Raw genomic sequence first — 24,656 nt, 5'->3', positions numbered from 1 at the left:
GGTAAAATCAACATATATCACACATTTCTCTTTTTCCTCCTTCGACCTGGCTCTGTAAGTCACACACAGTGGGCAAGTTATCAAGTTACACCACTGTATATTGTGAAAGTGCCTTGTCTATATGCACAGCTCAAAACTGTGATTACTTTTCATTACTGCAGGGTGGATCAGACCACTAGTTACATGATCGCGAGGGGTGGTAAAGTTACTAAAAGTCTTGTAGAGATTAATATTTGACTTTCTACCACTTTAAATTTCAGTTATATTAGATATTAAAGCTAAATAAGCCAAATAATCGAACTGTTTAACTTTACACCGAAAGTTTTAACGGCACAAATAAGTTATCGGACACCCCTCTCCCCTGTCAGAAGTGGTACGTGCCGCGTATGTTGTCACAGGCTCATTAGCGTGCAATCTTGGACAGGAGTAGTGCACTGGGGTAATGTTGTAGTTTGCAGGAGCTTCCTGGAGCAGGACGTGAGGAGGTGACCTGCCTTCTCGCTTTCCTTGTTCTGTCTTTCTGCTAAAACAAAACTCAACATGGTTCAGAGAAACCAGTAACTGCCCGGTGGTGTTGTTGGAGAGTCCGAGGCGCTCACCGTGATGCTTGTGAGTCTTACTTTTTTAAAATTCAGTAATAATAAGTTTCTGTGCTAGCTAACTTAGTAAGTGCAGCCAGTTCATTAAGTGTGATGCTCCCTTGTGTTTTGAAAGTGTGTGATTCGCATGAATGGTGAGTTTTGTGCTTTTATGCAGTTGTAGTAAGTGGTCTTCTTTGAGGAAACTAAACACAGTTTAAATTACTTAGCTTAGCAACTTTCTTCATGTGTACTGGCTTAGCTGTGTCCCTTCTGTCTTGTCTGGGGTATTTCTTACATAAATACAGCTTGAAATTACTTTTGTCAACTCTTTCTGTTTTTAAATGTTCTCTGCACTACCGTATTCAGTAGGTTAACAAAGATATAATATGAGGAAATGTTGTAGGAAAGGTTGTCAGTAAGTTTATGTTTAGTTTAGACATGTTAACACACATGCAGAGAGTCTTGAAATAATCCCTTGTGACGACCAGTTTTCATGTCAGTATCATCCATTCATCTTCTCGCCGTAAGCCCAGAAAGTATGCTTGGCTTGGCTTGTTAGTGGGGCTTTTTTGCAACTAATGATTAGTTTCATTATTTATTATCATTTGGTCTATAAACTGTCAAAATATGGTGAAAAATGCTCATCACAGTGTTCAAATTGCTTCGTTTGTCCAACCAACAGTACAGAACCCAAACACTTAAGAAGCAGGAACCAGAAAAAAAAAAAAGATATTCTTGCTTGAAAAACGCCTCAATCATCAAAATAGTTAGCAACTAATTTTCTGGCCTCTTCATTGCAGCTCTATTTTTAAACCATATTGCCCAACCCAAAGTGTCAGTTAAGTTTAGTTTAGTTTTCGTGAGGTTTAAACATGTTCATACATACGCAGTCATAAAATGATCCCTGCTAACAACAAGTAGTTTTCATGTCAGTATCATCCATTCATCATCTTGATGTAAACTCTGTAAAAGTATGCTCGGCTTGTTTTTATGGCTGCAACTAATGATTACTTTTATTAGGTTAATTCAGTGTGATTATTTTCATCATAATTCCCCAGATTCCAAAGTTTCCAAAATTTACAACCTAAATTGGCTTCTTTTGTACAACCAAGTCTAAAATCTCTTTGTTTACTATTTTTACATTTACCATTTAATCGACTAGTTGTTGCACGTCCAATTATAAGTCATATCATGCAGCCCAAAGTGTCATTAAGTTTATGTGAGGATTAGACATGTTCATACGTATGCAGACTGATCACCTCACATCTTGTCGATGTGAGCCCAGAAAGGAAAGTATGCTTGGCTTGCTTGTTGACATCTGACAATAAGTGTAAACTCAATCAGATTAGTTGACAAAGTGTTTCCATGAAGTATGCAAAGAGATGCCACTACATTCCTCAGATCAAAAGCATTTTATGAGATTTGGCAAGCTTTGAAGCACAAACACTGTGATCTCCAACTGGCTTTCCACTCATGCAAGGCACATGGCATGATAGGTCAGTGTTGTTTGGTGGCAAATGTATGAGACCTTGTTACCAACTTTTTAAACGACCTTTCCATGCGACAATGGCATTATTTGGCGTTCATGTGATTAGGGTCTTTCTCAGACTCTCCCTCTTGTATGTTACAGTTAGTGCCTGTTGCAGAGGAATGTTGTTGTCTTATCTTCATCTAGCCAACCTTCCCCTCAGGTATAGACAGCACTGGCTCTGGCTGACATACAATCCAACAGATTCTGCTATTTAAGTGCTCAGAGGGATCATAAACACAAGAGCTTGTAAAACTTGAACACCTCAGTGTCCCATGGCCATGATTATGACTGCTAAAGTTCATAAGAGTTTTGAACATGCATAAATTATGAGTTAAAATGTGAAAATCGGGGGGTTACTGTTAAAAGCTCAGATGTGTCTTTTATTTTTTTGAGCATGCACAATTCATATTTTATAATCAGTTGCTTGTGGCCTTTCTGTTGAGTTCAAAATCCTGTTTGCTCTGTAGCCTGCGTGTAACATTCTGTGAGCTCCCGTCACACCAGTTTTCTTTGCCAAACTCATTTCCCTTTCATGAGGGATTTTGGAAAAGGGGTTTAAGGGACTGTTTGTGCTGGTTACTTGGACAAGCTCAGTTTTCAGGGCCTTTTCCTCTGAAACTGAGAGGCATCCACCTGGAGGGCTGGCAAGCTCATCTGAAAAACTGTTGAACAGTTTTTTAGCTCCGGTACAAAAGAGAAAGAGGGCTGACTATCAGAGCTCGCAGATGATTCCTCTTTCCTTTCCATATTGCTGGAAATATTTAGACAAAATTTGAAGGCTCTCTTAAGATCCTGTGTATCGTAATGCCTCTGTTATGACATTGTTCAAACACTCATCTGGAAAAAACTTTGCTCCCCGGCCTTCTCATGTTGTTTCAAGTGTATATGGTCTGTGGCAATGCAGTGTGGGGGATGGATAACTTCCTGCATTAGTGCTCTTTCCCCTCCACTCTTAATTTTGATTGAGAGTTAATAGGGCCACATCCACTGGATGTGACTTATTCTCATTTGGGTCTATTAACATGCAGTTTTATACTGCCGTGGAAGTAGATGGATGTTGTGTCTCCAACCCTTTGTAATTAAGAGACTTTGTTAGATTTAGCATTCAAGTGGACAACATTTCTCTCCAACTTTGACAGGTGTGTTGAAAGCCTCGATTACAGAGCTCAACAAAGCTCTTGTTCTGGACAAATGTATACAGTGCGAGTGATTATGTATGAGATAATTAAACAGCAGGCCTGCTTTAAAACGTAGGCCTGCTTGGCTGCCATGCATAGCCATGCTGAGCCTTTGTGTTTATGGTAAGTGGGCAGCTGCATGCTTGTGAGACCTTGGCTGTACCCCAGGCCTTCAACTGAGCCTGATAACTACTATTGAAGCCTCCCAGCCATGCTCATTTCTGACTATTCACTCGCTGCTTTGCATGTAGAGTGTGCCTCCTGTTTGACATAGCCTAATTTCTGTGAACATGCGGACAGCTGTGGGCTAGCCTGCGCCCTACAATGAGTTTCATAAATTTCTTTTTAGTCAGTCAGCCGTGGCAAAACTCAGTGGCACCTGCCCTTTGTGGCGCCTAATTAATGACACTGCCAACAAAACAAGTTTTGAGTCTCACAAACCTTGAATTTTCACAGTGAAAATGATGCACAGTGCTGCAGAAAAAGCAGAACTGGTTTGCCAATTTGTCATTCAATTATCCAGTCTTCATGAGCAGTGTGTGTTTGTCTGCCTTTTTATGACATGCTCTGTCAACACACCTGCTATTATGATGAGAACTGCTGAGTTCAAATATGGATCCTGTACAATTCGAGAAGTAGGCCAACAGAGCCAGTAACTCGGGGGAATTGAGCTTTTTAGGAACATGCATATTTTCTCCTGGGGGATCTTTCTGTGGAAGGGGAACTTTTACCCAGAATTCCTTTCACAAGTGGTGTGGTGATGAAGAGCAGCACAAATCCCTCAGTTAGGTTTCGAGTTGGGCCGTCTCAGGTGCTCAGCAGATGCTCGGATTACTGAGACGGCCACAATCCTGGGATTGTTGAGAGCAGGACACGGATCTGACTGCCATGCATGCAGGAATGTCAAAGGAGGATGTCGGAAAATTGACATTAAAGCTTTTGATCAGTTTACACAGACGCTTTAAATCTTTAATAAAATATTTTAAACATGCGTCACAACCCCTAAACATGAATACTAAATAGCTCTAGGGCAGTAACTAACAATTATTTTCAGTATTGATTTAATATGTCTGTCATTTTTCTGATTAAACAATTAGCTGTTTGGTCCATAAAATGTCAGAAAAGGCTGAGAAATGTTGATCATTGTTTCCTAAAGCTCAAGATGACATCCTCAAATCTCTTATTTACTGGATTTTTTGGAGCTGATGCAATATGGAAATATATTTAAATTTTAAATAAATATTTTTTGTAATCCCTCAAAAGTGGTTAACACAACATACTGTATATGCTGACACTGATATAGACTGATATAGCTGTAATAGGCCAATATCAGTAGGGTTAATCAGTCTTGTTTTGTCCAAAACCCAAAGATATTAAGTTTACCATCACAGAAACCTAAAGAAACCAGAAAATATTCACATTTGAGAAGCTGAAATCAGAGAATTTGTACATTTTCTTAAAAAAATGACTCAAAACCATGACTTGAGTGACAAAATAGTTGGCAGTTACATTAATAGTTGTCAACCAGCCAAACTAATTGATCAACTAATCGTTGCAGCTTTAAATAGCGTTGATCTTTTAAGTATTTCACAAATGCATTGATCAGTAAGCTATACAAGGTGCAACACTGATATCAAACCGTGTTGTTTTCCACCAGCTGTCCAAGTGCTATAAAATGGATTAGTATTAGCTCTAATTGTCAGTCAGACACAAAGCTGCCAAATCCTTATGTAATGTTGGTCTAACCAGTGGGATTACAGTCTGAGCAATGTATGCAAAAGCTGCTCTAATTGGGAAACAAGAGCTTTCATGGGTGACCACAGTTTAGATGTCTATTGTAATGGTTAAGCTGACAGTCTGTCGTCTTTCTGAGCTTGACTGCAATTTGTGAGACTTTGCAAAGTGTCATTTACCATACTGTAGTTCTCATATAGAAAATATTGACTCTGACTCAGAGGCAAGCCTCCGCTTTATAGCTGACCCAGCCGACTCTGTGGTTTCCCCTCCTGTCATATCTAGCGCTCTTTCGGGTCGTGCGATAGCTCGCTATTTCTGACACCTCAAAGTAGTGATGGTTGAAAGGCTTTTGGTGACCACAAAGGAAGTGTGGAGTGCCATCAGCTCGTCCAAGGCGGCGTTATTGTTGTCTCTCTGCTGTCACGACTTTGCAGCCTGTTTGCATGTGATGGGAAGCCACGTCTGAGGGCAACGTCCTGCAACGTTCTTCCCCTGCTCGGAGATTAGACTTCTCAGTTGTCACGGTGGTTGCTGCCCCAGTGGAGATAAAGAGCTATCAGGCTGCAGATGCATAGAGGCTCCCACTGATTCTAGATAACTCAGCATCGTTATGAAGGTGATTGGGGTCATGACATCAGAAAGGGAGTGGCACTTCTTTAGCAGAAACTCTAGATACGTCATTTGACAGACTATCACTTCATCTGCATCTTTGAACGTGGCAAGGCATGCAGTTTGAGAGGAGTGCACTGGGTGCACACATTAAGCATTGGTCCCATGCTTTGGTACGGCTCCTACATTCACTTTACAGCTTTGTCTGTGCAAGAAAAAGCAGACTGGCCTTCTTCTGCCAGCGCTTCTTAACACGTTTTCTTTTCACAAACGGTCACTAGTTTGAATGCTTCTCAAAGGCTGTGGCGCTAGGTTAGGCTTTTATAATTGCGTGTGCAACTTATGTCATGGAGCTGAGGAATGTTTATAATTATGTTATAAACCTCGCCCATTTAAAGCACTCGGCTCAGATTTATGGGATGAAAATGTAATGCCTGAGCATGAGAAAGGTGATAAATTGTGTAACTGGAGGTATGATGGATGTTGTTTACAGAGTGTCAGGCTACAGTTAGACTTTTTCCATTTTTCCAGTGAAGGAAAACATCATTTAGTGTCCTCTTTGTTTGGGTAAACATCATGTTAAAGAGCTTTTCTTGACTTAGCCAGTTTAATTTCTTTGGGCGAGGTTTTCTCTTTTTGTGTCAATGCCAGCTCCATCTATCACTGAGCCATTACGGGTAGTATATAAACAACTGTTTCCTCCACCCCAGCACGTCCCTAGTTAGGCTATCTCTGCTGTGAAACACAGATCTTTGTGGTTAATGGTCACGCACAGTATAAGCTGTCCTGATCTAGTCCGGCTCCATGCTTTGATCACTTCTTTTCTATTCACAGAGGCCGCAAGTTAAAGCTGCCAGACGTCCTTGTAGCGCTCTACTAAAACATCCTTGTGTTTAAGTTGTTTTCCTGATGTGATAAGTGTTAGTAATGGAAATCATATGCTGAATGCAAACACCACCTCCAGTATGTTAGCTCCCTCAGGGTCTTGTGATGCTGTCCCCCTCCCCTGCACACACACACACACACACACTCCACCCCATCACCCACAACCTCTGATGTCGCCTCTTTTGTTTCCCACGGTGTCTCATCTTCTGCACAGAGCACTCTTTTGTTTCACGTACGCCGTCTCTTTCTGTTTCCCCCCCTTTTTTGTGCTTGCAGTTGTTCTGTCATTCAAACAGACGCTCTCTGACCTTGCAGACATCCTACGACCGTCTTTGTTTCAATCTACCTACCTGACATAGCCTCAAGTGGAACTGATCTGGTGGTAGTAAAAAATCCTCTGCGATGATTATATAGATTTACATCTGTGGCCAATCAGCTGTTTTACTGTAACCGTGGTGCAGCACTAATGCGAGGAGGGTTGTTTTGATAACCGCAAGGTCAGCTATTCCCAGCCAGCCCCTGAGTATTCAATTACACAACTTTGACTTTGCTCTATTCGTCTCTGTGCGCTCCAGTGTGGAACACTTTGAGGAAAGTCGCTCTCTCAGATGACTGATGATCCTCCACATGGAGAGGCAAGCACAAAACGAGCTACAGAGGGCCAATTTTGGTGACACTGTGAAGAGACCACATGGAAGTAAAAAATGTTTTCAGCTGACAGACCAGCATATGGCAACATAGGCAACGCCTTGCAAATCAAAGCAAGTGTTTGTTCGCTCACTTGAGAACTAAATGAGCCTGTCAAACCACCAACCTCACTTGAATTTCCACTTTTTCATCATTCACTTTTGTATTATGTTGAACAGGTTTGCAAGAGTGCAGGAATGGAGAATTACAGTATTTTCAGATTCCAAACAGTTGAGGTCTCTGGGCTTTTGAATGTCTTTGAGAGGAGCTTGAGGCTTCAGTGGACTACTCCACCATAAATCTTTAGAGTATCAAATTTTCAATGCCTGTAGGCTTGTAAGGAGGCTCCGAAAAATTAGCTCACAGCAGTTACAATGGCACAGACATTTCTCAAGCTACTCCTGCAGCATGTTCCACTTCTAAACAGTTTTTCCACAGCATAACTAAAGACACAACTTCCATGCACATGGTAGCACTCATAGCTCCAAAGCCCTTGTCAGAATTTGTGTATTTAGCAAAGCGACAGTTGTTTGAAGTGCACAGAGAATGAGCGATCATGAAATCTTAGTTTGCGGTTAACTGTCACACAAATAGTTATACCGATTTCAGTTTGTCTTTTTTGTCAGTTAAGGCCTGATAGTATAAGCCCAACACATTTCTGTTTGTCTTTTAGGCCTCGTTAACAATTCCACAGGGCATATGACATAAATAATAACTTGACAGGTCCCAATTATCAAATTAAACAATGCACAACGCAGTGATGGAAATATGACATTTATGTTTCATTGAGCTGTTTTTACTCAGGTGAATGGAACCAATTTGCACAAATGATCTTCGGTTGAGTGTTACCTTGAGGGAGCACTGGGTTTGTTCTCCATTGACCGTGTGTTGCAGAGCCTCCACCCAGGGGATCTGCGCTCCCCAATCCAGCTGGATTGTTCTCTACTTATATGGTCGACAGAATGTCAGAAATGTGCTGAATTCTAATCCTGTGCTCATCTTTGTGTGTCCGCTCAGGGTCGGGCCGAGGAGTGAAGCACATTCCTGAAGGAGTCGAGGGCTGCTGTCTTAAGCTTATGAGAAACCGGCCCGCTCACACCATGCCTGTCAAGATGGCCGCCAGCTTTTCTTGCCCTCACTGGAACACCTTGGGACAAGGATGTGCGTTGCCATGGTGATCATATACAAGAAAGCACTGGAAAAGAAGGGTGTGGACGATGTAACATCCGAAAGAACAAATTTGGGCCCGGTGAGAGGTTATTTTCTACTTGTGTAAGCATTTTCCCCGTGTAAAATGGGTCATTTTATGTTCATATGTAGCCATGGCAACTGCCCTTGTCAAGGTGCTGCTCTGAAACAGGAAATTGTTGCCCGCCACTCATCATTCCACAGCTGTTTTATGGCTCTGCATTATATTTTCCTATTTTCTCATCTTTAAATTTGACTTTTAACTTCCCCATATTCAGATTTTTTGGAACATTCATAAGTGTTGCCGTACCAAATGTGAGGAAGTGACGTCAAAGTAGTAGTTGGATGTTGAAGACTGGGAGTAAGGGATGTTTATGTTACAATTACATATAATTGCATCAGAATAGCTGCCAACTGTTATCAGCAGGGCGTTTGTCATCTGGTGTTGAATCCTTTACTTCACTCAAAATGACAATGGAGTATTTTAGTTCCACTAGGCTGAGCAACTCTGACTCATTTTCTAATCAGCATCCATGCAGTGGACTAAAAACCCTCTTTCTGTCAGCATGGAGTGAGAAAATTCCCCCACCAGTGTGGACTGAGTTTGCCCTCTCAGCCACGTGAAATGAAGTCATCATGCTCTGAGACTGAGCGTCAATCAGAGGCATTTATAGTGGAATGGGTCTCTCTTAGTCTTCATCTCTCAGCAGCAAAAAATGTGCTACGACATACACTCTCTGTGCCAGTTATTAATAGACAGAATTTGACTCTTTCACGATTTTTTTTTTTTTTTTTACTTGTGTTTGTTGATTTATTGACTTGTTACTGGTAGAACCTCCTTTACATTTTATGCAAACCTGTTTATTTGACTTTCTGGTGAGCTGACAGTGAATCTCTCTTGCATTTCTGTAGTTCCAGGCACAGACCATGAGCCAGGGGACTGCACTTTTCTCTTGTGGACTCATGGGTAAGTCTCATTAACATACATTCACACCTGTAAGGATGGCATGGTTCACTTCAGTAGTAAATAACCAAAGTAGTAATTCAGTTATAGTAATTTTTATGGAGATTTGGGCAAGACAGTACAGTACAGTACAGACAGTAAATAAAATATGAGAATGACCTAACAAGTAGGGATGTCACAACACTAATTTAGTACCAATTTAGTAGTATTTAGTAATAACAGTGAAATTCTACAATTCTCAATACCAAATTCAATACTATGGTAAAAAAAACAAACAAAAACAAAACAATAAACACGAGGAGAACATGCAAATTCTGCACAGAAAGTTCCTGCCCCAGCCAGAAACTCCCCAGTGTCCCAGCCAGCTGGGGGATTCAAACTCAGGACCTTCTTACTGTGAGACAGCAGTGCTAACCACTGGTGGTGTTAATCGTTTCATGCAAAAATGCAAAATGCTGTTTTGAGCCTCTCAGATATGGAAATTTACATCACCTTGAGATCTGAAAAACTGAAATGAATTTTTTTTCTCTATTTTCTGACATTTCATAGACATTGCAGCCCAAGATTAGACATGAAAATTAACTTGAATCTTTGCTGTTATTTGATAACTGCAAATGAATTTGTACAGGGGCAAGTAAAAATTTACTTTGGGAAAGTTGATATCTGACCTGCTTGCCTGACCAGACAGGTGCAAGAAAAAAACAAAACCAAAAAACGATAACCTTGAACCCTGACTCCTTTCCCTAAATCATACAGCATAGCAACATAGCTCTTCTTTTTTCGGCTCCTGTCGTCAGTCAGTATGACTTACTTCACAATCACAAACTGTAAAAGCCAGCAGCTTACGGAGGCCAGAAAATGTCAGGTGTTCAGTGACAGCAGTGGTTTGGAGGAGCTTGTTGTATTGTAACGTTTCAGAGGAATTATCGGCAGCAAGCCAGTGTATGCTGCATCTGGTCGACGGTCACACGGCATTATGTGAAACATGTCTGACAGGTGTTTCTGCCAAGATGAATGTGTGTTAATAACTGAGTGTTAGCGGCTTATCATTAGCAGGGATCTCATGGCACTCCTACATGCTTTAAAGCAGAGGACATGATGTCCCCAAACTGAAAATTTGGTTATGACTACAAAGGCCCATATCATAGGTTTACCCGGCTGTATGAGTAACAGCCCTTACAGTCCTTTGTATTGTAAGTTTAAATGGCATTCTGTCCCTGCAGTAACTTGGCATCGAGTGTGTAAGACTGGCAAAGTCCTGGCAGAGAACGCAGCAGTACCAGTAGGTGTTGTTAACACTGCCCTTTGTTCTTCGTCCTGCCCGTGTACTCTAGATGGTATTTTGGGGGTTTTATATCCAGTGGAGAAGAATAGACCTTTTGCATACCAGGAGTGGGCAGTGGCTTCGACGTTTAGTGTCTGACTCAGAGTTGACTGACCAGTTCAGTTGGCTGACCCATTCAGCTATTCAAGAGAGTTTCTGTTGTGGCAATAACAGGTGCTTTCCAGGCACGGTAGCCATGGTGTTGCTGGGGCAGACAGGGAGCTGGTCTGACACAGAACTCTTCAACAAAACAACAAGATAATACGTCAGAGTGTTTATGATGGGCTATTGATGATTTATCAAGCCTTGCTCCAGTGGAGACGAGGTTTGATATCGAGTCAGTTGGACATTAAGCTCCATTCCCTTTCACAATTAGCCGTGCTTACAGGCTGTGACACTAAAGTGTTGCTCAGAGGGCAGGATTTATTTTTAGTGCCAATTACATAAAGCAGTCAGTAGTGTGTCAATACAAAGTACACATGCTGGGACCAATGTTCTGACCCAGACTGGGGCAGTGTCACGGATGTTGTCCATGCTGAGGTTGCAAAACTCAACGTCTCATAATCACACAACCTTGGCACCAAAATAGTTTGTTTCATATTTTTCAGAGATTTATGCCTAAAGTGATTCTCATTTTGTGTTTGGTTCTTATAAAGGAACTTGCACACCATTTTTTTTTCAATTTGTCCTGCAAAAACCTTGAAATAAAAAACAAAACTGAATCTGATGCAATTCTGTAATTCCTTTTGATGCTGAAATAAAAAAAACAGCTCTCAGGCAGTGATGATGACGTCACTGCTAATGAAAAAGGAAGTGTGAAAAGCAGGGAGATTTTACCAGCTAATTGCAGGACTGCAAAACTTCAGGATTTACTGTCTCATGTGGACAGCTCAGTTTGACACGTTTAAATTAATTTATTTGGCTGAAGCTTTGGGCCAAAGTGATTTACAAACAAATTCATAAAAATCCTGGAAGAACACATTAAGAAATGCGCAGATTACACAGACACACATTTCACTCAAACCTTTTGTCATATGCAAAAAAAACCTGTCCATTAAAGTAATGCCTGAATTTGAATCTTTTTGTACCCAAATCTGGAAAAGAGTTTTATTTTTATAATTTTGCTCGCAGCCAATGAATGCAAATGTTCTTTGATTTAATGCAACATGTGATTGCTGCACTACCACAGCTATAGCTAGCAGCTATACAGTCTGAGGTCATGAAGTCAAGTATATTTGACAGAGTATTCTATTGATAACAGTATCAATTTAAGAAAACTGGTATCTTTATTTTTTAAATAGCTCCCAGCCCTATGTGCAATCATTACAAAGTCTTTATGACAAAATTAAGGTTCTTGGTGTGCAAATAAGTCTATAAATCATTTCTTATGTTGTAGGTGAGATTCTTATCTGTCATCTCTTCTTTTTTGAAGGTTGTTTAATTAAAATGAATGTGATGTTTTGTTGCAGAGACAAGTCGGTGGCGTGAGGTGGGTCACAGCTGTGCCATACAGCAGAGGCCAGTTGGGACCAGCCTGGAGAGCCTGTGGGACGTCCTGCCTGAGGTGCACAAAAGTTCTGCCCACTGGGACTGGGATGTTGGCTCCACTTCGAGCACAATCACCAGCTTGTTACAAGACCTCAGCCTGACTGAGGCTGCGTCCTCGCACTCCACCGCCCCCCCAAGCAAGCGGCAGTGCCGGTCCCTGTCCTGCTCGGATGAGCTCGGTGGTTGCCGCTCTACCTGGCGCCCTCAGGGCTCCCGCGTTTGGACGACGGTGGAGAAGAGGAGGTGCCACAGTGGAGGCAGTGTCCAGCGTGGTGGTGGCCTTGGGAACGCACAGCTTGGCTTCCCGGCCATGCAGCGCAGCTCCAGCTTCAGCCTGCCCGCCCGCTCCAATACCCTGGAGCTGCCCTGCTTCACCCAGCGTCCCTCCTACCCCTCTGGCTTCACCAGCCTGACACCCTCGTCCTCCATGCCCCTGTCCTCCGAGCCCTTGGCGCAGCCCCTCTACCTCTCTCACGAACAGATCTGCCTCCCTGAGCCTCGTGGACCCTCGCCACCCAGCTCCCCTGACTCCACTCCAGAGCTGGAGCGCCGGGGTGGACAAGGTGGTCTCGCCCGTAGTCGCTCACAGCCGTGTGTCCTCAATGACAAGAAAATCGGCGTGAAGCGCCGAAGACCAGCTGACTCACACAAACAGAGGCCTTCTTTGGACCTGGCCAAGATGACGCAGGTTGGTATTTAAAAGAAACACATCGCACAAAAATTCATATTAATCAGGACTAGGGCTGTGATGGAATTTTTCTTACCACAGTGACAAAGCAACATTTACCCGAAGGACAGCTGTTACAGCTACAGTGACTGAACAAATAATTCAGTTTTATTCGAGCTGTAGACTGCCAGTGCTGCTTATGGCGAAGCAGAAACTTAAACTTGGCAGTAAGTTGTCAGCATGGCAGTAAATCTACAGTACAAGCTTATAATGTGTCAGTTAATAAATGCTGCAGCTTCTCAAGACCAAAAATGTCTGGTCTGTTGTTTCCCAATTGCTGGAAAAGTGATGGGGTTATCCCCGAAGTAAGATAGGCAGGGAAGGCTAACATTAAGCTAATGCCAATGCTAGCATTTTGCCTTTATAATGTTGCCTCCTTTTCAGAAGAAGGGTATGTATGCAGTTTATTGTCACTTGATGTCTAATATACAGTCTGTTAAACCATCTATTTAATGTTGCACCTGAGCATGCCATATAATTTATTAAAAGCAATTTCCAGTGGCACTTTATGTGGCATTTATTTAGTGGTTTGAACTCATCACAGCCCTGTTATGTGGTCGAAAAGATCATTGTCCGGTCTCCAGAGAGACGAGACCCTCAGGAAATAATCGTGCCAGCTGGAAGCTCTGCCGGGTCTATCAGTCTCACTAACATTAGCTATTTATACTCTACTGTTGTGGCAAGTTTCTCCTTCCATGTTGGATAAACAAACACTTCCAACGCAGGTCACGCCATTGTGTCTGTTCTCCCTCAGCACACCTCAAAGTGTTTCTGCAGGCATTGTCATGAAATGAAGGCAATCGTTCAGTCATGCAGGCCTGTTCTGGGTCACAGTTTGTTAAGTGGGTGTATATTTGGAGAGCACGAAGCAAAGAATGCTGATTTAATCAGCAGGAATTAAGAAGTATTTGAGTTTGCATTCATAAGAATGCAATGCAATGTAAGAAATTATCTTATTAAACATGTTAAGCATTGAACTGCTTCACTCTTGAAAACCATCTGTTTCATCTGCACATCCTGCCAACTCTTTGTCTCTTTGCCCCACCAGCATACAGACACACATAGTAAAATTTCACACGTACATAGAATGGATCATAAACACAGAGCTGGACTTGGCCCCTCTGAGAAAGTCACCCAGAGTTCAGCAGTGTCTTAACAGCAGCGCCGCTGTGACACGACAAACAGACGCCACACACGCTCCAAACAGGGACGAGGTCAGCACGGAGAAAAGAGCCCTAGGCGAGGCAACTAACAATATTTTCACAGAGGAACGTCAGGGTGCTGAGATTGTTAGCATTGGATCTGTCCTGCTGTCTGTGCATTGTGTTCTCTGTTCTCCTCTATTAAAAAGCACTGCTGTGACATTAGTTTTCGACTCAGGTGGAAGGAACGAAGCTTTTGAAACCACGAGAAACTGTTTTATTGTATTCCCCCCCCCCCCCCCCCCCTTCTTTTTGGAAAGATCTTTTTAAATTTCTCTCAAGTGACTCTGGTTTAGAGGCGAGCCCTGAAGTAAATGACTTCCAGATTAGGCCCGTTTATCACTATCACCTCTGGGTTTAGTTTCACAAGTCAATCGACAGAAAAACAAGTATCAACAATTTTTATAACCACTTAAACATTTCTCTGTTTTATATGATTTTAATATCCTTGGGTTTTGGACTGTTTATTGGACAATACAAGCTGTTGGACGATGTCCTCTTGTGCTCTAGGAATTTGTGACAGGCAGTTTTTATTATTTCCAGACATTTTAGAGCAATAGTTTCCAAACTTTTTCTGGTATGCCCTGCTTCTGAAGCACGTTTTTTTCCCCCATTATCAGTTCAGGATTTCCGGGCCCTGATATTTGTCATGCATCTCTAATTGTATGTTCAAACTATCAGCAGCAAAGCATTAGGTTACAAGTCATTTTCAATGGAAGCCGGTGACATGACGCCACAAAATGATGTCCAGCACTTGTCGTTGGGGTTCTGGCATGAGGAGCTAAATATCAAAGTTGAGCTGACCTCTGCTTTTTTCAGCACTCCAATGACATGTCAACCAATCATAGGTCTCTGTTTTGCAACGTCCTTATCACGTGAACATATGCTAACAGGGTTTGACATTAACCATGGCCTGATGACCTGTGACCGCAAATTTTTCATGGAGGTGGTCACTAACTTTTATCCTCATATTGCAAGCCTTTACCAAAACAATATTACAGTTCTATAAACAGTCTGAGTCTTCTGCACCTTCAACATTCTTTGAAAACAGTCGTCAACAAAGGCTAGCTATTGATATGATGGTGTTACTGATCGTATCCAAACTGCTAATGCGACCCTTCCAGAAGAACCAGAAACATGAAAGGCAGACAGTGAAATGAGGAAACAGCAACAATAGTGCAGGAATAAATGGAAGAGGGAGTTTAATTGGTTATGACGCATCTGTGGACGTAATGTACTGCAGTGTGTGCGACCAGTTTCCTCAACTAGCCGAGAATTCTCGCTCCATTTTCATGAGAAACGGCGCCCTCAGGAAACATCACAATTCACAGGAAAAGTAGCCAAGTGTCACTTAAGGAAGACTATGTTTAGCTGCATCACATTGCCTTTTCTGGATTGCTTTTACTTCAATTTACAACTGAGCCACCAAAAATGTACTTTGGCCACCAAATCTGGGGGCTTGGTGCTTAAAATTATTCATGTCTATCTCTGCCTAATTTTATAGACTAAACTGCAGTCTGACTTAGTGCAAAACTGAGTAATTGTTTAAACCTAAAAGTCAGGAAATTCAGGAAATTACAATGGAAAAGATGTTCACTTGAGATCATAGACTAACCTTGCTTGGCACTCAACTCAGGGGCTTTACCGTGCTTCACACGCATCACCGTATCAGTATTCAAAGTGACCTTACTATTCAAAGATTGGTCACAGTGCTGAGTGCGTCTCTAAAGTGCCCTCTCATCCACACACTACAGTGGTGTAGTTTACCCGGGCAGAAACTGCTACCCTCTGCGTGGATCACTGCGGCTCCATGAATGTCAGGAAGTAGAGCAGCTGTGGCAGAGGTTATAGATCGTCGCACGGGGGAGATGCGTGTTGGGTAAAGAGATATTGATTTCTGTAAATTCAGCTCAGTGGGTGGATTGCTGCCACAACCGGGCCTCATGAGCTATTGATCAGCTTTTATTGACGGAGAGTCAAGGTCAGTATGGATGAGGAGGCTTTCTGCTCTCTTCTCCATTTCATTCTGAGGGGTGTGATAGTGGCAGAAAACCATGCACACCGGCAGCACTTAGCCATGACCCTCACTGTAACGTGGCGCAGTAAGTTGAGTGCAGAATATTCTCCTAACACACGCTCTAAATTAGAGCTATACATGGTATACTTCATGTCAGTGGCACTGTTTTGCTTTAGTCCAGACTCCTCATAGCCTTATCAGTTTGGTCCCATGGTCTGGGCAAGAAGCCTGAGACAGTTGAGACTCAAGTGCTAATGCAGACGGCAGCAATGTGACACGGGCCTGGTGCTGACAAATGTACCCGCCTGTCCAGCGCCAAGAAAAACAGCAGGGCCCCGTTTGATCTACTGCTGCCCGGTGCAGAGACCTTTCTCACTGCTGTCAGGTTGAGGAGGTGGATCATAACTTCATATTTCACCCTCTCTTCTGTGAATACAGAGACCAGTGTGGTTAAGATCTGAGCCTCTGATAGGTGATAAATTCTGAATATGTGAATATTCTGGTCATAATACAGCTGAAATAATCAGTGGATGGATAATCAATTTTAAGTAATAGAAGCTTTTTGGTCAGTTGGTCCACCACTTTCCAGACATATTTCCAGGCTGAAATATCTCAGCAACTGTTCATGGTCCTCAGCAGCATGGCATCACCAGCCTAATTCACAATTGTATATGAGTCTGGAATCTCTTGGTTAATTTTCAAGGGCCATTATCCACGGGTGCAGTCCAAAATGCCTCTGGACGCAATTGGACAGGCCTACAACCGATCAGCAACAAAATGTGTGTCGTCGCGCTGAGCAACACGTGCAAGTTTGGGCGGTTCTTGGTCCATTTTCAAGCCAGAAGAATGATGGCAGCCTAGTCAGAAACTTTGTCAAATTACATCCTAAATGGTGCACTGAAATGTATTTCTGCAGTGCAAATAGTCATATTTGATCATAACTGCCTAGTTTGACAGTTTTGTGAGCCAGTGTGCTTGAAAAGTTTGACATGCTCTGGATTGATATACTCCTGTCAGTCATCGTATCAAACGCCCCATACTGAATTAGAGCCACAACAATTAATTGAATTGTTAGTTTATTTATCCCTTGACTTTTTCATCCAGCATCAGTTCAGTACTTCAGTTTATGACAGTATACCTGCAAAACTAATGACATTCTAATCAGTCTCAGCTGTACTTTGTATTTAGTGCTAATTAGCAAATGCATGCACACAAACACTAAACTAAGATGGTGCACACCAGGGTAAACATCAGCATGTTAGCGCTGTCATTGTGAGCATTTTAGCAGGCAGTTTTTGGCATTTAAATCAGAGCACATCTGTGTCTAACACAGAGCACATTTGTAGCTCAATTCAAATTACACAGTTGTGTTATCAGGGGTTTTCTTTAATTTGAAGATTTAAACAAACACTTGATTAGTCCACTCAAGTGACAGCAAATTTATTGAACACTTTCTGTTTACTTGTCAAATGCCAAATATTTGTAGGTTCCAGCTTCTCTAATGTGAGGATTTACAGCCCTTCTGCATCACACATCACTATAAAATTAATCCCTCTGGGCTTTTTAACTTTCATTTAGACAAAATAAGCAGATTGACGACGACACTGCCGTTGGACCTTGAATCATAAAAAAAAGCATCTATTAATCTTTAATCTATCGATTAGTTGCAGCTGCAGTTCACACACTTGGCTGTGTGCTGCATCCCCAACAGTCCCATGCTTGTTAAGTATTACATAAGCACACAAGTGACAGGCGGTTTCACAGAGGCCCTATTCTCCTGCGTCCTTCTGGCCTAACACCGTAGTGGCCAGGCATGAGGCAGCTGTCCTGCCTTCTCCACATTAGCTGTACAGATTGGATAAGCCTCTGTCATAAAGCCTCCCGCTCCAGCGCGCACAGCTGTCACAGGACTTGCCTGCAGCAGCGTTGGCACATGTGGATTTGCCTGAGGAAGTTTTCTGGGTTTCCCAGATGTATGTGTTCATTGTGCAGTGCCAGTGAAAGGCCAGCAGAGTCAGAAGGCTGACATGAGTGATGTCTGCCCGCCGGCTATCTGGCCACTTGCTGCCTGGGTTCCCGTTGGACCTCAGATCACATAGCCGCACTCGTCCAGCTACCAGTTGCTCCAGCATGTAATACAGGCTAAATTTATACCCTTCAAATCTTGTTACTTCTTTATATTATAGTGGTTGTTGCCCAGTGTCCAGTTTTGACCTCTTTGACTCACCCACACACTGTGTGAGTACAGTAGAGGGATTGTTTTCCTAAGATGGCTGTATGTTTTTAGTTTTGTTTGTGTCCTAGTTTGGACATGGGTCACAGTCCAGCATGAAAGACATGTTTTTCATTCTTTTTACTAAATATGGGATTACCATGGAGACTGGAGACCAAAAATTTGACATATTTGTTAAAGTGTATGTTTGTTTCCTAGAAGACATCAACTTTATGCTTCTAAAAAAAAAAAATACCCTTCCTGTCCTTCCACAGAAACTTCGGAATTTCCACAGCCTCAGCTGCCCGGGAATCACAGGCGAAGACAGCTGCGAGTCCGGCCAGGCCCTCCTCTCTCTCAGGAGCACCACTCAGTGCGACACCGACGACTCGTCTGCAAACGAACACAGCTCGGAGGACATTCAGCCTCGGACCAAAGAGGGCGAGATCACCAGGAACATGTCGTCAGACCCCACCATTGAGGAGGTGGACTGGAACTCCACAGACTCTGGCGACATGACGCCAGGGACGACCAACGGGAAGGACAGTGAGCCTCTGTGGGCGGGGCTGTGTAGCATGAGGAAGGACGTGTATCAGCTTGGAGGCGAGATCGACATTGAGCAAATTGAGAGGAACTGAACTGGACTGTCTTCCTCTCTTGGGGGAAGCTAATTTAGAGGACTGAAAGTTTATCACCAGGTGGTACAGTAAACAGTACTGATAGTCTTAAGGACAAAGCAAGTGGAAAAGCTAATGCAATGAGCGTTCCAGCACTTGTTTTTATTTTTTTTGTCTCAAGGAGAGATTGAGCAGGAGCTTTGTGGGCTAAAAGCCCATCTTTGGAGACTTTGTGTGGTCAGAAGCTACTTCCGCCCTGTGCGGTATCTCAACTGTGTCTCAGGAGAACAAGGAAGTCGGGGAGGACAGATTCGGGTGGAGATAATAAAACTGATAAATAAAAAAAATGATATATTAATGTTGGCTCAGAGACTGGGGTCTTTAACATTTCTCTGTAACCCTGATTACCTTCATTGTACTACATTTGGAGAGAATTCACAGCAGGTTTGTATAAATTCTCTGCACTAGAACAAGTGTCTGTTCCTCTGACCTTCTTCAGTCGTACATGGGTACATGATGGACAGAAATGGAGACTACTTTGAGAGCTACTGTTAGCAAAAAGCCCCTTTCACTCTTACTGAGCAACAAGCTGCACGCACACACACAAACACACTCACACACAACCTTTAAAGTATATTGAAGAGCTTAACATTTCACACACAGTAACATCAGGCTTCTCTCTGAGATTTATGCTCCCGTTTGTTTGAGAGAGACTTTGTGATGCTAATAGCGTTAATATTCTTTCTTTTTACGATTTGTAACTACAAAGTTATGTAAAACATGAGCATATTTCTATACAAATAAACACAGTTTTAAATGTGTCATTTGTCATCACATTATTTCAGCGTGTTTACTCACAAGAGACGCCACAGTAAGGAGAATTTGTCACCAGTTAATAAACTTGTGACAACACCACTGTTACAGATTAGAAGGATACAGTGCCATTTATTTATGTTTTACAATAAGATTATATAATAAGACTTCGATGTAGTTCCTTCTTTGGTTGATATATTGTATATATAGTTCTTGATGTGGATGGCCCATACTGCAGGACTTGCATGTGGTATTGCTAAAGAATCTGAAAGAAAGAAATCTTCCACTGCTGCTGTTACCCGAGCCCATGCATTAACAGCACGGTCATTGTTGGAGACGTCTTTAATGCAACAATGCAGACTGACCCAATTAAGTAGCAGGAAAAGACAATCAATGGCGTAGTAGTTCTACTACTGATGAGCCTGTGTTTGTGTGCTGAAGCGGGGAGTGAGTAGGGAGGACGTCGGGCAGGGGTGGGAAGTCCGGTCCCTGTTGCTTTTCTTTTCCTTTTTTTTTTTTTTTTGATGGCGGGTGGAGTGGTGGAGCTGAGCGGCGGTTCACCCCAGAGACCTCCCTCCCTCCCTGTGCGGGGAAACAAAAGGGGCTTTTTCTCTGAGGAGCACAGTGACGTGGGAGGCGGCTGTGAATGTGGGCCATGTGTCAGGGCTGCTGCTGCTGCCGCCGCTGCTCCGTTTGTCTGCCTCCCCTCCCCAAGTCCGGTGCCTGTGCAAGCCTCCAGAATTATAGTGTCGTTAACTTTTCGATTCACTGCTCCAGTACGTCTGCATGTTCGCTCAGACTTGGACATTGCTTGTCATTCTTTGAAAGTGTAAGGTGCCACTGAGGGAGGAAAGCTACCTCATTAAAGACCTGCTGGGTAATTCGAAGATTGCTTGACATGCTATACTCCAGGCTCAAATACCACACAAAGCATAACTGTGGGATTAAACTCGCCTACTAGGCCAATGCATACTCTTGTAATGGCCCTGATTACTATGCAGTTGCATGAGAATCTTTATGCTTGCATAGTGAGGTCATATTTACACTGTCACAGAGCCGCCTGTGGTGCATGCATGCAAGCCACTGCTTTTCACCAGTTAAGCCCTTTTCGGGTAATGAGTCGAGAAGGAAATGGGTAAACAGAACCCTTGTAAACGTGCTGTGTGGCAGACTGACACACTGAGGGCCCCCAAGCCTTTAATCAGTGGAGTGACAGAAGTGAAAGGAGGCTGTGTTCTGAGAGAAGATAGGAGTACAACAGGAGGGGCGTGCCGTGCCGCTGTTCTGCGCCACGCTCGTCCACAACCCCCACCGACGCTGACGCCCCAGGGTGGCGGTCACTCTACAACTGTTGCTGGAGGTCTTATCTGCTCTAATGATGATTCACATCACACTTGATTCAGTGGACAACAGATGTCCCACAGTGGGATTTGCATCAGATTTTTCAGGTGTACTAATGGTGCATAACACATTTATCTGCTTTTCAGCAACGTTTTTTCCTTCCCCATGATAACAATTAAAAGTTAAACTCAATATTCTTAAGGGGACAGTTCAACTGGAATTCAAAAATTCATATTTTTCCTCTGGCCTGTAGTGCCATTTATCCATTTAGATTGTTTTGGTGTGAGTTGCTGGCACTCAGCTTGTGGTGCTCCAAGCGCTAAAAAAAAAACTGAGTCTGAGTCACGGCTAACCAAGCTAACGGCAGTTAGTGGTTAGTTACTTTAGCAGAAAGTAAAGCTGCCTTTCCATCAGGAAACTGCATAAATGACATTGGTATTTTATTCCCTGTTGGTGTCACTTTTAGCTACTTTAGCAACAAGTACACTAAAGCTATATGTCCATCAGGAAATGAGAGTTGAAGCTGAGCAGCTGGAGGACATCAGAAGGGAAAACAGAAAATATTTTCTCCATAGAATATGATCCAGTTTCACTTTAATCTGTGAATAAAGTTATAAAGTTGCATTTTTGTACAGTAAGGCCTGTTCCCCAGAAATATTTTAGTCCACTCCGGAAAACAAATTCATTGTCTGTCCCTGCTCCGCTACATCCTAAACCAGAAAGCGTTTGAGTGATGGCAAATTCAGTGTACTTCCCAGAGAGCAGGAAGAGTCATAATAGTTTTTTATTGTTTTCCAGGAGAAGACAAAGTCACAACAATGCCATTAAAAATACCCCAAGATTGTTGTGCCAGATAATAGTGTATACATAATGCATAGAAAGAAAATAGTTCCTCTATGAAACTGCTCACAACAAGGTCTGTGGGTTATTTTAAATAATTTGGCCAGGATTTCTGGAAAGAGAACTTCCTGCTGAGTTTTATAAAATGTATTTATTTTTTTCGCTTTGAGCACAAGCCTTGTGCTGTTATGTTACAGATAAGGCAGAAAGCTTTGCAACTCATACCTAAACAATCTAGATGGAGAAAAAGCACTACCTATAAGAGAAAAACATGTACTTATGATTTTGTGGTGCTTTAAATTATCTGTAGTTCTCTGACTTTAAAGTCAACACTCCCAATAATTATTGTTTTTTAATTCTTGATGTTTACAAAGTACTTTTTTACAAAGTACTTCATTAAGTTTTATTTTGAAATTCTAGCAAAAAGTTTGTTTGAGAGGTTTTCCATTTCCACAAAAAAGAAAGAAGACAAAAAAAAAATCAGCCCCCCAAATAAATATTTTTTTTTCTCTTTTTCAGCAGTGGAACTTTTCTAATAAACAAATTCAAACATGAAACTATATCTTGACATTGGTTCTTGGGTTTGGTGCCTACCCTGCTTGGCAGCAGAAATGTGGTTGGGGTGAAAAACAATTTAGCAGTAGCACCCGGCCACAAAACATTTCCAGTTGAGCAAGTGTTGTCTAAAGCTTTTCTAATACAAAAAAAAAAAAAAAAAAAAAAAAAAGACGGCACAAACTTTACCTTGAACTAAATTTTTCTGTGCATAGGCTCTGTTGCATTTGGAGGTGGTTGCTGTATTGAATCTCACCCACACACTTAGTTTGTGGTTTGGTCTTGCATGAATCCAACAGTGTCTGAAGTACAACTGACTTTTTAAAGTTACGCCAGTGTTATGTCTGAGCTGCACCCACATAGAAAAGATGTATCAAGGTCGTGCAAGCCTCCTCATGTCAAATAGCTGAATTTAAACCAGGAGGTGTCCCTTCAGTGAGAGGACTTGTGTAGGATCTAAGACGTGAGCACTCAAACTGAGAGCTTTGGCTTTTGCAAAAGGTAACTGGACTCTTTCACAGGAGAGAGCCCCAGCAGAGACAGACAGCTTTAAAATTGAGGTCAGCTGTAAGCTTTCAGACCTTCTGCAAAGCGGGACAGTTAGTTTACACTGCATGGTGACATACGACCACCCTTTCGCCTGGATTATAGTGCATACGCACACACTCTGGTATGACATCACAGGGTCACGCTCAGTGTCTGGGGAGCCGGGACTCGGAGGCGTTAGTGGGCAGTGTAACAGGGGTCGTGTCCCTGAAGGGGCCTGTGACGACCATGTCCATGTTAGCAGAGTACAGGCTGCTCTGTGTATGAACTGAGACACTTCTCAGATTGCTTGTAAAGACTCTGAGGGAGGAATGGGATGGGGTCGGGTCGGGGGGGGCGGCAGCTAGGAAAGGGAGGAAATTCAGGCCTCCGCTCCAGACCCCGACGACTTCTGAAGTTCCAGAGCCCTCCCACGCCACCGAGTTCTGTTGGCACGGCTGCCCACAAGGGAAGGAGAGTGATGAAATGTGGGGAAACCGTGTGGCTTGGCGAGCAGGAGAAAAAGCAAGAAGCCTCCACATGGAGCAGAGCTGCGAGCACAGAAGGGAGGGGACAAATAACTGACTGCTGTCAAAACAAGTGCATGTTTCCATGGATAACGGTGTGTTTGGGGCTGCAGGTGTGCGGCGTTGTCTGGTCAGCTGACCCGCCATTTCCTGTCAAACAGGAAGAGCCAAATGAGTGGAGACGAAAGTTCAAGGTAACACACAGCTGGCAGTTGTTAAGGTGGGTAAATGCAGGTGCGCCACAAGAGCAGCAGTGTGCGTGCCGTGTAAGAGGAGCCTAACCCAAACAGATGACATACAAACGTATGTGAATGTGGGCTCAGAGACACACTGCAGCAGTGTGTGCACACTCTGCAGAGATGTAGAACGATCTCGAGGGGCCTCATTTCTAAAAATGTCTGATCTGCCTCCATCAACCAGTCATGTCTCTCCAGACTCATAAAGTATATATAGTGATGGAATTTAATAAAAAAGTATGAAGTGTATTAAGCTTATTTTTGGTAAAACTTGAGTTTATCATGACATGACATGTATAATTCCAGAGAACAATTTCCAGTGATATAGATTACACATTGCACACAAAATTTTGACGCCACAGTGAAGATGATCTTTGACCTTTTCGAGATAAAATGTCATTACCTCATCATTCTATCTTGTTAGACATTTGTGTGAAATTTTGTCATAATTAGTGTGTAAATGCTTCTTCTTCTGAGAAGAAGAAAAGATCATGGTTCAGGTTAAAATAACAAACAATAAACAAAGGATGAATGTAGTACAGTACAAAAAAGTGACAAAATGTCAGGAGGATGAGGGGGTTGCTAGATGCCACCACGCTTAAATATCCTACGAAAATATGCCTACAGAATCACGCAACTATAGCTCGCACATGAGGCCCTCTGGAGAATGTTAGCACTGGCTGCACACATTTAACAGCGAGCCACATTCTCCTCATCATAGTTCATACATGTGTCTCCACACACACGACATGTTCTGCAGCGCTTTACGTTCCTAAGGTGTCGGTCAACATAAGATGAAAATGAGATCATGA

General features: G+C 42.7%; 1 protein-coding gene across 2 annotated transcripts; it reads left to right on the top strand.

Moving 5' to 3' along the window:
- The first annotated feature begins 415 nt into the window (after positions 1–415).
- On the top strand, positions 416–19,828 carry fam53b (family with sequence similarity 53 member B). Of its 2 annotated transcripts, XM_084740468.1 has the most exons (6): positions 416–609; positions 7,097–7,218; positions 8,226–8,457; positions 9,309–9,363; positions 12,154–12,920; positions 18,666–19,828. In XM_084740468.1, exons 3-6 carry the CDS (start codon positions 8,368–8,370, stop codon positions 19,026–19,028), a joined length of 1,275 nt encoding a protein of 424 aa, XP_084596594.1. In that variant the 5' UTR covers positions 416–609; positions 7,097–7,218; positions 8,226–8,367; the 3' UTR covers positions 19,029–19,828. The 2 variants fall into 2 exon arrangements, with proteins under 2 accessions (XP_084596594.1, XP_084596593.1); XM_084740467.1 differs by lacking the exon at positions 7,097–7,218.
- The last annotated feature ends 4,828 nt before the right edge of the window (positions 19,829–24,656 follow it).

The sequence above is a fragment of the Lutjanus erythropterus genome, chromosome 17, assembly GCF_056507025.1.
Source record: "Lutjanus erythropterus isolate fLutEry1 chromosome 17, fLutEry1.hap2, whole genome shotgun sequence".
Taxonomy (NCBI): Eukaryota; Metazoa; Chordata; class Actinopteri; order Lutjaniformes; family Lutjanidae; genus Lutjanus; species Lutjanus erythropterus.
The sequence above is the reverse complement of the archived record's forward strand: the minus strand, read 5'-3'. Positions and strand labels throughout refer to the sequence as shown.

What these genes read in the sequence shown, in the direction of transcription:
- fam53b (XM_084740467.1), top strand. Translation starts at nt 8,368, where the DNA reads ATGTGCGTTGCCATGGTGATCATATACAAGAAAGCACTGGAAAAGAAG. An exon ending in AAAGAACAAATTTGGGCCCG is followed by an intron (nt 8,458 to 9,308) that starts GTGAGAGGTTAT and finishes GCATTTCTGTAG; the next exon opens with TTCCAGGCACAGACCATGAG. An exon ending in ACCTGGCCAAGATGACGCAG is followed by an intron (nt 12,921 to 18,665) that starts GTTGGTATTTAA and finishes GTCCTTCCACAG; the next exon opens with AAACTTCGGAATTTCCACAG.